Source organism: Phytophthora cinnamomi, assembly GCF_018691715.1.
Source record: "Phytophthora cinnamomi strain GKB4 chromosome Unknown Contig38, whole genome shotgun sequence".
NCBI classification, from domain to species: Eukaryota; Oomycota; class Peronosporomycetes; order Peronosporales; family Peronosporaceae; genus Phytophthora; species Phytophthora cinnamomi.
In genome coordinates this window covers 431,270-444,092 of record NW_027150971.1, presented here as the reverse complement: position 1 = coordinate 444,092, position 12,823 = coordinate 431,270, and the positions used below count along the sequence as shown (strand labels likewise).

The following is a 12,823-nucleotide window of genomic DNA, read 5'->3' as shown; positions in this document are numbered from 1 at the left end:
GTTGTGCGCTGCCAATGTTGATGGGGCAAGTTGCCTCCGCTGGCATGAGTTCGTTCACTTTTGTCACCGTCGTCAGCTCATCTGTGACGGATTCATGTAACTATGCATGATTCGTCAATTTCTTCATACGTAAATTGTCAATTGGTACATTTGGTGTACACGTCAATTGATAACTGGACCAATGATAGTTGAGAAGAAGTTCTTGTCAATAGTTTAGCGGACGTAGCTACAACAGGGTAGTGCAGCAACATGCTAGCGACAGTTAAAACTTAATGTCACTCTTCAATTTTCCATCGTGAGCGCTAGTACCATTACATCATCCGCAGCATCGGGGGTAGCCTTTAGACTATTGTTGCGTGCATGGATAGCTACAGCAACGTCATCGCTCACGTTAGTCCGTCGATATTTTACACTGTCCTCGAGCTCAGACACACTCGTACTTCTCTTCCGGCTCCAAGTGAGTGGCAGTGCATCGAGGGCCGTCCTAAAACGTTCTCGCCTCGTCAAACTATAAGCTCTGACTCGCGCGAAGCATTTTCGATAGCGTCGCTTTTTTTTTTTCAGTTTCGAGCATATCAATCGATATTTGCTTGTTTGCTAGCCACCGCTTAAAATTGGCCTCGTATTGCTCAACCGACTCGTAAGCATTCAAGACAATTGAGATTTGTCTCAGCCGCTGATTGACCATCACCCGACCATTGAGCCCTTCATCTTCAATAGCCTGGAAGTACTCCTCGCTGGTCATCACGTCAGTTGCCAGTAGTTCTGTCCGACTTCGGATCCCATATTAGCGGCTCCTGGTTGGTATTTTTTCGGGTTTGAGGCGCTTCAAATTTCTTCTGCTTGCGCTGATACGCTTGTGCGACGCTATGACGTCGAAGCTCCCATGCTCTGGAGTCTGCAAAGTCAAGTCGAAATCGACGCTCAACGTCCGGAGCACACAGCAGCATAAATGCCTTCGTCAGATTTCATCTGAGCAGCCAACTCTCGAATTTTTCCTCGTAGGCGGTAGTTGTCTCTCCAGGCAGCAGCAGCACAGGGATCGGTCGGAATGGAGTCCCCTCGACGCCTTCCACAGCCATGACCTCTTCTTCGAACAGAAAATCATCCAATGTCATGATCCGGGTCGCCAGCACGTTAATGCCGCAGCGCTGGTTATCTCGCATCGGAGGAGATAAACGTCGCCGCCTCGATCTCGAGTAGCTTCCATTTCTCATCGTGGTAACCAGACAACAGCAAAGCGAAAAGATTTATGACCTCTAGGGCGTCCATTCACAAACTCATGAACGGACAGGAAGATCTGCAGCACTCGAAGATCACACAGCCACACACGAGATATTATGTACGTTAGGAAACTTATTACATAGAACCTTGGCAATGCTTGGAAATCCTAGCTGATGACACTTACCGAAGTATGGTTAACTTCTTCGTTCCACTTCATCGCTAGCGAGAGGACCGCTCATTCAGCAAGGACCTGGCGATCAACTCGGTTGTCAGCTTGCTAACTCTTGCAGGTCCGAAGTTTGTCCATCTTTGTCACTGTTTTCAGCATTCACGGAATGCAATCGGGCGTTTAGATGGCGTTGCAACGCCGACACCTCTTCAGTTTTCTGGTCTTGCTTGCGGTGGATGGACGTCGGCTTTTCGTGGAGAGAACGCGGGATATTTTTCCCGGCTGAGCATTGCAAGAGTCGACCCAGCTCCTTCTGCCTCCCCATTCACAGCAGTTAGCGCAACGCCTCGACGCCGGTTTTCTGCCTTGAGCGTCTCGGTCAATTCCTGGATCTGGAGGACGAGACGTCCACCTTGTACATGTAGATGTCCATAATCGTTTTCGCGTAGGTCAGCGCGTCATCAACTGCGATTTCGTTCAGCGTTCTCAATTGAATAGCGTTCACGACTGGCTCAATGCGGTGCCGCATTCTGCAAACACAAAACTACAAGTACACAGTAGCCCCGAAGGTTGAAAGGTTCCAGTGCGGTCACCGCCCCCATCAAATCCAATATGAAGCGGTGATCCTTCAAGTCGCCGACGGAGCTGTCCCCCACGGAGCAGTGTAGTATAGCTACGGGCAAAATTTTGGGCGCTCAACCGCAAGTAGTAGTCGGTGAGACGCTTCTTGGCTGGGCCGTTCGCCTTTCTCCAGGATTTCTGTCGCGACTTGAGCTGGAATTCTTCCGCCTTAACAACCGGGGGAGATATCGACGGTAAGGATCGGGATCCGGTTCAAACGGCACGTAATGCACATATCGATTCTCCTTAGCTTCTATGGGATTGTTTTGTGAAGTGTTGCTATCATCAGAAGAAGATGGATCATGTGGCGAGGTAGGTACGAAATGTGGGTGCACCTTGGCCGGCTGAAGCACCTCATGCTCCATCACTTCCTCAATGGCCAACACATGACCAGCCCCAGTGTTTACATCCCCAACCACAAGACTCCTGATTTCTTGCTTCAGCGCTTCACAGCGGGACTTCACTTGCGTCTTCAGCTGTGCCAGATGCAAAATCATTTTTTGGGTGATGTCGTGAACAGGCTGAGGTAATGAACTGTCATCAGTTGGGATCGAGGAGATTTTTGCGCTTTATCGGCTTCTTAAGGCGTTTCTGAGCGCGACCGTGTGCGCGCATCGTTTGCCGCTCAGATTTTGGTTTTTGGCTGTTTGAGTTTTCAATAAAAAAAAGTTTGCCGTGCTCACTCCATGCGTACGTGATCCATTGCTCCGCAGTACGCAAAACCCTGAAGGTAGCTTACTTTCTGGGGCCGCTGGGGGCCCGTTGTTCGCCGATTTTGACAAACGAGGCCCTGTCGACTTGTCCGTGGAGAGTGCTTTCTCTGCGGTGACCTTCATTTCCGATTGTTGCTCCAGCATCGTCTTCTCCACGTGGGATCAGTCCTCATCGGTCTGAACTGCTGACGGATGCTGGTGCTGCAACCGCGCTGCGTCTGATACGAGACTTTCCTCGACTTGGCTGCACCCTGCGTGGACTTTCAGGGAAAGACGACGGAGCTCTCCTACCAAAATGCCCATAGCCTCGTCACACGTTGCACCTCAACACTTCCAGCGCCGGTCTGTTGCTTGGGGTGGAGTCTCAATGCGGGTCGAACTAGAGTCGGGTTGTTCGTCTGAGGTACTGTTTTACCTGGGTTCGTATTCCACCTCGTATCACCTCTGCGAACTGGAATTTTTCCGCTCACGACAGCAAAACACGGGAGAGACTGACTAAGCGTTCGGGGGTCCTAAGATAGTAAGTAAGGCATGAATTATGTGATAGACTCGGCCGGTATAGTGTAAAGATGCAGCGTCGAAGACGTGTGCAGGGTGTTCATTAATACCAGCTTTTCACCTTTATTGGCTATTGAGTGGATCGCAGTGAGGCGTCGTACTGGGCTTCTTTGATCAAACTGACCGTCTGCATCCTGATGCTTTCGTTTGACTGTAGCAAGTCCATGCATAATGCTTGACGGCACTCTTCCATCCGAGAGAGCACAGATAGCGCAGTCACCAACTTGTTCGACAACTGCCGCAGTTCCTGAAATTGGGCTTCTCTCCCCTGGTCGTCAGCTTTGAGCCAGCTCAATCGGTTCTTCAGTTTCACCTGTACCGCTAGCGCTTCTTCTCGTTTTTGCTGTAACTTCACGAGCATCGCCAATAATCTGTCGTGAGAGGCGTTGAGCTTCCCAGCTCTGTCAAATTGCTGTACAGCACGAAGCAGCCCTTCGCTTCTTCCTTTCCACTCATGAGCCACCATAGCAGCAAAAGCTGCGTCTCGCCGCCTCTTTTCTTGATTAATCAACACCGTCAGTTCTTTGATCTCAGTCAGCTGCTCCGTCGCTTGGGTTTCGTCAATGTTCATGATCGCTTTGAGATATGCGAGCGCATCATCCACCGCGGTTTCGTTCAGTGCTATTTGGTCGCAGATGTGAGTGTAGGTATCGTTCAACCTCTTCCTTGCGAGATCGGCATCCACTCTCCCAGTAGTCCTGAGAATCTCCGCCGATGCAAAAACGATAGCGGCATTTGTTGGATGCTCCTCATTCTTCTCTTCGCTCCCAAAAGTACTGCTAACGTCAGCTTGCTTAAAGCTCTCCTTAGACGGTGAATTATGATTATCACTGCTATTTTGCGTTCCAACTTGTCGGTCCAAATTTTTCAAGTTTCGCTTAATGTCTTCGAAGCGGCGAGTCACAAGGTTTTCCACCCTTATCATGAGTTGAGGAATCTTCTCGGTGCAATCTTGAGATGTATCAACACTGGAACAGGATGTTTGGTCGCTCGATGCAGGTGCCGACTCAGCTTTCTTTTTGTCAGGTTCGACTCGGGGGCGCTTCACTTTTTCACCGCGGCCACCACGAGTCGTTTCTCTTGAAGGACTTCTCTTCCTTCTCTGTCGACTCTGGCTTTTGCTTCCGCCCCTGGATTGCACTTGAACCGTGGTGTCCACACAAACATACGTGAAGCATTGGCGATAACGACGTTCCTCCTCCGGGTCCTTTTCCAGCATCTTTAGCGTGACCTGTCGACCAGCGAGCCATCTCTTGAAGTTCATTTCGTACTTCTCAGTCGATTCACCAGGTCGGAGAATTATCGCGATGGGTTTGAGCCTTCCATTGTACATAGCATCATTGGGGCCGTAGACTTCTAAGGAATCCTGGAGTTCCTCCGCCGGCATCACACACGTTGCAAGGAGCACGCTTCGACTGCGACGGCCGTGATAAATGTGCGTCTCGGGTATTCGGTCGTTCTTGGACAATGAGTGATGATGTTCAGTCTTTCTTTGGTGTTCGAGCGTCGAGTTCCGGCAGTTGGAGATGATTTCTTGAGCGATTTAGTGTCCTGTCGGCGGGACCGAGGACGTGATGAAGATGGCGAGGAACCTCGCGATCTCGAGCTGGTCATGACACATTGGGACGTACGATCTTCGCCTCGATATTTTGAGTGGAAAGCATTTATTCAAGTAAGTTGAAACAGTCAATCACAAGTTGTGATTGACTACAAGTGAGATGCTCTTAATGCTAGTTGTTAGAATTTGGTGCATCGAGTACTGCATCTTCACACAGCTCGATGACCTGCGCCCAAATTCCCTCGTTAGACTTGAGAAGATCGACACACAGCGCCTGGCGTTCGCCTTAGATCTGCGACTTTGCGGACAACTCCGCTGACAACTTGCTCGACACCTCCGATAACGTCAGAAGCTGGGCGTCGCGTTCAGTGTCTGTCGCCGTCAGGCGGCTCAATTGGTTTTTAACCTTCGACTGCAACCTCAGCAGCTCTTCATTTTTCTTGCCCAACTTGCTTGGAATCGAAGCCAACTTGATGTGGGTTGCAGTTGGCGCCTCCGGGGATAGTGGTCGAGCGAGAAGTCGATCAAATTCCTCTCGATTCCCACCCCACTCGCCAGCTATCATAGCAGCCAACGAAGCATCACGTTGTCTTTTGTCCTGGTTTATCGACACGGTCAGCTCCTTGATCTCACCCAGATGCTCTGTCGCCTTGGCTTTGTCAATGGTCATGATTGCTTGGACGTACGCCAATGAGTCTTCCATCGCTGTTTCGTTCTGTTCAATCCGCTCCGTCAACCGCGTGTAGTCTTCGACCTGTCGCGTCTCCGTACGATTGGTGCCGCCTTGCACGAGTTTCGTCAGAACCTCGGTTGACGCGAATAGTATCATTGCATTGCGAGTCTGCTGTGCTGCCCCCTCAGATAACGAGTCGACTGAGAAATATGAAAAGAACTTCAGGCGGTGGCTTGCTGGTATGAACTGAAAGACCCCGAAGAGGAGCGTCGTTATCGGCAGCGTTTCGCATACGTACAGTCGATCGTTTGTCGTGTAGGAGCCACAGTCCCCGGCGTTCACCTCCTCGCCGCTTCTCACTGAGTCGAAGCCGAAGACCAAGTCAAAGCCAAAATCAAGAGCAGAGGCGAAAGCGAAATGCCAGAGGAGATCCCAGTGGCCAAGCTGCCAGAAAAGATCAAAAACGCCGTCGACTTGAGGCAGAGGAGGATAAAACCCCACAGCACTAGAAACAAACTCACAATGTTGAGCTTCGCCGAAGCAATCATGAATCGAAAGACGAGTACTCGCAACACGTGGCGAAATTTGAGCAGCTGGCCAGCTCTCAATCGAGCACGAAATCGAGAAGCTGCGCAGCCAAATCGCCGATGCCGGCATCAGTACGATGGGAATCGGTTGCAGAACTCTTGAGTACATGGGGCCATTTGGTCCGTAAGCCTTCGAGACCCGTAGAACAGCCTCGGCCGTCATTATGCAAATTGCAAGAAGTTCACTTCAGCTGCGACTACCGAAGTAGAGGTGCCTCTCAGGCAGATCGCAGCTGTCGGTAACACTCTTCGACAGCGATGCAAATCTTCCACCTCGACGCTCTAGCTGGGCTTTCTCTCGGTCGTCGCCCTCGTCACCACTGGGTATGTCAATTACGACTGCCCTGGGTGTTTCTGTTTCCCTCTCCTCGGAAGACGAATCCAAGGGAGGTCTTGAATTCCTCCTCGTGCTGTAATGACGGCAACCCCCTCGTCGACCACGTGCACGTCTTGGGGGCTGAGAAGAAGGGCATCGATTCTCCCTTGGACCTGACGGATCCACGTCCATGGTCCGTTCGCGACGAAAGGTTACACAATCTTTAGTGACTGTACTTGGCCTGCCACCGTGTGATTGATTTGGTCACGACAACCAAAGGTGCGCTTCTTCGATCAACTCCACCGCGAGCTGATATATCGTCTCATTCGACCGCACCAACGGGAGGCAAACCATTTGCCGCTCATTATCCAGAGCGGTTCTTTCGTGTAACACTGTAGCCAGACTGCTGGATAGCCCTTCCAACTCTTTGAATTTGGCGTCTTTATCAGCGTCACCATCGTTTAGCTAACTGAGTCAGTTTTCTTAGCTTAGACTGGAGAGCTAGCTTCTCTTCTCCATTCCGGCCAAGCTAGCTGTAAGTTTCCGTCAGCAGTTCATGGGATGCCTGTGCACTATCTCCCGGATCCACTTGCTGTACAAAACGGTCGAAATCTTGCTTTCCTTTCCACTCCTGTGCGATGACGGCTGCATGAGCCGTCTCACGTTGCTGCTTCTCACTTTTAATCAACACATTCAATTCGTTCGTCTGGCTTAAGTGTTCTGCTGCCTCCGCCTCCCCAGCACCTTCCAGCGTTTTAACGTACGCCAGTGAGTCCTCTCATTCACAGCGACCTGATTGCTTAAGCGAGTGTAGTCCTGCGCAGCCTTTCTTCACCGTCTCCGTTGCCACGCTGAGAATATGTGCGTTCTGTAGTTTGTAGTCGCCACTCTTCGTGCCAACCGGTATCGCAGCAACCGATCGAATTTTAGTAGTGTATCAGGTTGTTTGTGTGGCTTCGACACTTCTGCAACAGCCGCTGACGATGCAGCAGCAGCAGCAGCAGCAGCATCGGTCTGCTTTGCAGCTCCACCCCGCGTCTTCAAACCCTCCACGTCTCTCTCAGGCTCCCGCTTAACCTGGTCTTCCAGCTTCGCCACATTCTGCGTCATCGTGTCCGCCCAGTCTCGGTCATATCTTGACTGCTCTGCAACACGCTTCGCCACCGACACCTCATCCACTCGTGGGTCGTGGCCGCTTCAGGCTTTCACCCCGACTTGCGGAAGTGTAGCCATGTGGATGGATGTTGACACGCATAGATGTGGTCCACATGTATAATTGGTGTACAGCACGTAAAACTATTTTCAACCAGCCAAAAGTCAGTGGCCATTCGGTCGAGCGGAAGGTCAATTGAGCTCTCGGACTCTCGGCGCTGTGACGCCCGTAACTTACCATGCCGCGTAAAGGAGGCAAGCGCGTACGTATGATCTCGACTGCCTCGATCGGTCACGTGCAACCGTGCAAGAGTCTCCCTCCGACGCGCTCTGTGGGCGACAATGATTGCAAGAAGCTGGTAGGCTGACCTGTTCATTGATTGATCCATTGCAGAGGAAGACCCGCACCCACGTGGTGGAGGCCCCGAGCGTGGAGAAGGATGACTCGCCCATGAGCTTCGTGTTCAAGATGGGCAAGGTGCCCGGCGTCGTGAGCACGCTGGTGCAGGACATGCGCCGCGTCATGGCGCCCTACACGGCCGACAAGCTGCGCGAGAAGCGCAAGAACACGCTCAAGGACTTCGTGCACGTGGGCGCGCCCATGGGCGTCACGCACTTCATCTTCTTCACCAACACGGAGGCCGGCACGAACCTCAAGATCGCGCGCATCCCGCGCGGTCCCACGCTGTCGTTCAAGGTGACCAAGTACTCGCTCATGAAGCAGATGCACCTGGTGGTCAAACGCCCCGTGGACGCGTCGCAGGCGCTCAAGTCCAAGCCGCTTGTGGTGCTCAACAACTTCACGGCGCCCGACGACCACATCAAACTGATGAACGTGACATTCCAGAACATGTTCCCGGCCATCGACGTGCAGACGGTGGCGCTGTCCGAGTGCAGGCGTGTGGTGCTGTTCAACTACGAAAAGGAGACGGACACCGTCGAGTTCCGACAGTACGTGATTCGCGCGGCGCCGCTTGGACTCTCCAAGAGTGTCAAGACGATCGTGAAGGCCAAGGTGCCCAACCTGAACAAGCTCGAGGATATCAGTGAGTACGTGTTGGGCAACGGTGCGGGCGTTGGATCCGCTTCCGACAGTGAAGTGGACGATGAGGCGTCCCACGTGACGCTGCCGGACTCGTTCCGTGGACGTGGCAACCGCAAGGCAGAGAAGAGTGCGGTGCGGCTAACGGAGATCGGCCCGCGTCTCACGCTGAGCCTTACCAAGGTGGAGCGCGGCATCTGCGAGGGTGACGTGCTGTACCACGCCTACAAGACCAAGACGCCGGAGGAGTCTGCTAAGGCGAAGGCGAAGCACGAAGCCGCCCTTGCTCTCAAGCGCCAGCGCCGTGAAGAACAGGAGGCCAACGTCGCCAAGAAGCAGGAGGCCAAGGACGCGAAGAAGCAGCGTAAGGCCGAGCGCAAGCGTAAGCGTGAACAGGGAGAGGACGACGATGAGTACGATGAGACCACCGCCAAGACTGGTGGCAACGACGACGACTCGGAGCTCGACGACGTGGAGTACTACCGCCAAGAGGTTGGCGAGGAGCCCGACGCGTACATGTTCCCCGACAAGAAGGAGCCGAAGCACAAGAAGCAGAAGAAAACTGCCGAGCCTAAGGCCCCTGCGCAGAAGCCGTCGGAGGTTGCTGCATCTGACAAGAAGAATCGGTTCATCCGGCCTGGTGCGAAGGCCCCCAAGGGCCAGGTCATCCGTCAACGCCAACCCAAGAAGAAGTAGACCACACGCTACGTTGAATCGAGCAGAACCTTATTCATGGCAGGTGTTCTGCCTTCCTAATAGATTTCATTCACTCTCGCACTCATTCCCACTCGACCGACGTTCGAGCTTTGACGTTGAAGCAGATTAACTCGGGACTTGTTTTAAAAAAAAACAATTTACAGTTCCATGTCACTCTTGTTTCTTCAGGTTCGGTGCCTTGATACCATTTCTCAAACACACACGCTAAACTAACTAGCCTACCTTAGCCTACTTATCGAGCCCGAGAGCTCCAATACGCAAAAGATGAAGAAGAGGCGCTCGGCGAAGGCCAGCACTAGCGCTCGCTTCACCGTCTGCCCGGGGGCGGCTGGAGCGACGGATGCTGGTGCTGCTTCGGGTCGCTCATCGGGATCGGGAAACGATCGCGACGGCCAGCCTGCGGAACACCGGCGGGGCCTCCTAGGTTCTTCGGGTTCAGTCCAGCAAGACGCTGCGGTGGTGCCTGCATCTTGTTGCGATCGCCACCGTCCATTGCGTAGCGCATACCGCCCACCTTGTTTTCTTCCTTAATAGGCCGTCCGGGCATTCCTCGGCGGCTATCTTGCTGCATGTGCACAGCCTGCGCGTGCTGCTGCTGCTGCTGCGCCTGCATCTGAGCTTGCATCTGCGCGTGGTGGTGGGCCTGAGCCGCTTGAGCCTGAGCTTGGGCGTGAGCATGAGCCTGCGCCTGAACGTGAGCCTGGGCCTGCGCCTGCTGGTGCTGTGACTGCATCTGCGGGGCCTGCTGGGGGTGCTGCATGCCAGGCACCATACCGCCCATAACTCCCCGGGGCATCATGCCACCGCCGTTCATTGGAGCGCTACGACCCATGCCACGCATCATATTCATACCGGCACTGCCAACAGGCATGCCACGGGCCATACCGCTGCTGGTCTCAGGGCCGCTCACACTCATTGAGTTCGACGTTGGAGCACTTCCCATACTCATGCTCATGGGAGCTTCGCCGCGAAGCATGTGAGCCATTGGGGCTCCCTGGCTTACAGGCGGAGCACCGTTGGGCTGGGGGATGGCTCCTCCTTGTGCGGGGCCACCCGGTTGCTGCTGCTGCTGTTGTTGCTGCTGCTGTTGCTGGTACTGGTTCTCAGCCGAGGGACGTGAGGAGAACGTCGGCATGGGGGAAGTTGTGGGCGGCTCTGAAGGGCCAGGTGCTGAGTTGGCACCCGCCATACCGATAGTGGACTGTCCAGTTTCCCGAACACGTAGGAGCTCCAATCGCTCGCGAATAAATCCGGCGTCCGCGCCAAGCTCCGCAGCCTTCTGGTAGGCGTCGCGAGCGTCACTCGTCTGGTTGCAGGTGTCGTACAGCGTGCCGACGTTGTACCAGACTTCGCAAATGTTGGGGTTGATGTTAATAGCGCGCGAGTAGGCGTCCAGGGCGTCCAGGTGCTGGTTGAGCTGGTAGAAAAGCACACCGAGCGAGCACCACACGTTGGGGTTCTGCGAGTCCGTGGTCACGGCGTGCTTGTACGAGTCGTAGGCCTCCTCGAACTCCTGCACGGCCATGTAGCAACGGCCCAGCAAGTACCATCCCTTGCCGTCCTGCGGGTCGATGGTCACGGCCTTCTTCAGGTAGTCGATCGCGGGTGGGTGCTCGCTGTGCTTGAGGCAGAGCCAGCCGAGCTGCTGCAGCGGCTTGGCGTTGTTGGGGTTGAGCTCCGCCACCTTGAGGTAGCTGGACTTGGCGAGCTGGATCTCGTCCTTGAGCTCGTACACGTGTCCGATCTGGGTCCATATGTCGCTGGCCATCTCGGTGGTCTGCACGTTGGCCTGCACGTCGTGCAGCACGGACTTGAGGCGCTCGAGCGCGCCCTCGTAGTCGCCGCGCTGCTTGGCGATGATACCGAGGCGGAACTTGACCTCTAGGGCCATGTTAAAGTTGGGCTCGAAGCGCAGCACGGCCTCGAAGGACTCCTGCGCGTGCTCGAGCGAGCCGAGGCGTTCGTAGAGCTGGCCGATGCCGTACCACATGTTGGGGTCCTTCTGGCTCATGGGGTTGTTGTACATGGCGTACTGGTAGGCCGTGTGTGCGCTCGTGAGGTCGTTCATCATGAGGCAGCAGTAGCCGAGGTGGCCCCAGGCGTCCGAGTTCTGCTCGTTGAGCGACACGAGGCCGCGGAAGCAGTCGGCGGCCTTGGTGTAGTCCTCCACCTTCTCGTAGCAGCAGCCGATGGCGAACAGCGCCGTGGCGTTCAGGCGGTTGTGCGACAGCACCTTCTCGTAGGCGAGCATCGTGTTCTCGTCGTCGCCCATCATCTCGGCGATGCGGCCCAGGGACAGCCACGCCTCCTCGTTCGCGGCCGAGAGCTGGCGGCCGAGCTGCGGGCAATAATGGATCAACAGGCGAGGAGGGGGGATTAGTTCCACGTTCTACCATGTCCGTCTCTCGGTGCGGAAATACATTCACTCTCGCGCCGACATGCTGTGGGACGCACCGTGTTGTTCTCCTCCATCTTGGGGGTGGCCATGGCGCTGCGTCAGTCGGTCGGTCGGTCGGTGGGTGGGTCAGTCAGGGCGCGGGGGGCGATGAGGGGGAGGATTTGAGCGCTCTCCTTCGTTCTTCCCTCCTCGACTTGCGCGCGAGCCGTCTGTTTGTCTAATGCGCTGATTTGATGGTGGGCGGGCAGCGCTGGGAGAGGCCCCCCGACGTTCGGAGCGACAGGGAGCACCCCTAGCCCGCTTGCAGAACCAGTCCGTTACGTGCTGTAACCGAGCGTGACGGGCGTGACGGACGGACACCCGGGCGGGCCAATCACGCGCGTCGCGACGCTCGGGCGCATCTATTTGGAGCTGTCGCAGCCGAGCCGCGATTGCAGACGGCGAGCACCGGAGGCCCTTGCATGCGGCTGCTGCAGCCAGCGGCGGCAGCGGTGGACGGTTTCCGTCAAGTGGCGGCGCGCGGGGCTTAGTCCAGTAAACCGCCGCCGCCCGCCCTGTTCGGTGCGTGCGGTGCCAGCGGAAGAGCCCGCGCGAGCCGTGGTGGCTGCATCTCTTTTCGAAGGCGTAGAGATGCCAGCGCTGAGTGCGTGCGTGGAAGCTCCAGCGCTCTGAACCCACGGCTGCCATACAATCGGCAGCTGAGCCTCAAGGCGGGGGTGTACCGTACAGCGCCTTGTGCCAGGGGCATCGGGGTGCCCCAATACACACTCACCTGCGACGCCGCCTGGTCGGCACGCAGCGTTAACTCGGATGGTGCGGCGAAGGGCGCCGTCGGCATCATGACAGATCGATCACCTTCGCGCGCGCGCGCCGTCGGTCATTTCCACCACGTGGCGTGCAAGCACACGCGCCGGGCCGTCTGGTGTGGCGGTACACAACCCGGAGTGTTGGTCCCCTTGTTGAAGCGCGTGTTCAGCGTCGCGCCGCCTTTAGTCGAGCGTTGCCGAGTTCAGCGCCGCCACACACACGTTGCCCGCAGCACTGGACGTCCTCTCTTCGAGGCAGGCAGGCTAGACGCCGCAGCGCGTGGGTGAA

General features: G+C 55.4%; 3 protein-coding genes across 3 annotated transcripts; 1 reads left to right on the top strand and 2 right to left on the bottom strand.

The window, feature by feature from the left end:
* Positions 1 to 5,129: 5,129 nt before the first annotated feature.
* On the bottom strand, positions 5,130 to 5,672 carry IUM83_03169 (50S ribosomal protein L17; the record flags this gene model as incomplete). Its single annotated transcript, XM_067927154.1, has 1 exon — positions 5,130 to 5,672. The coding sequence occupies one exon, from the start codon at positions 5,670 to 5,672 to the stop codon at positions 5,130 to 5,132; it is 543 nt and encodes a 180-aa protein (XP_067791827.1).
* Positions 5,673 to 7,810: 2,138 nt separating this feature from the next.
* IUM83_03168 (SWI4 1, Peter Pan-like protein suppressor) lies at positions 7,811 to 9,309 on the top strand (the record flags this gene model as incomplete). Its single annotated transcript, XM_067927153.1, has 2 exons — positions 7,811 to 7,834; positions 7,966 to 9,309. 2 exons carry the CDS (start codon positions 7,811 to 7,813, stop codon positions 9,307 to 9,309), a joined length of 1,368 nt encoding a protein of 455 aa, XP_067791857.1.
* A 328-nt stretch (positions 9,310 to 9,637) lies between these two features.
* On the bottom strand, positions 9,638 to 11,817 carry IUM83_03167 (TPR repeat protein; the record flags this gene model as incomplete). The annotated part of the gene is made up of 2 exons (XM_067927152.1): positions 9,638 to 11,668; positions 11,785 to 11,817. 2 exons carry the CDS (start codon positions 11,815 to 11,817, stop codon positions 9,638 to 9,640), a joined length of 2,064 nt encoding a protein of 687 aa, XP_067791831.1.
* Positions 11,818 to 12,823: the final 1,006 nt, after the last annotated feature.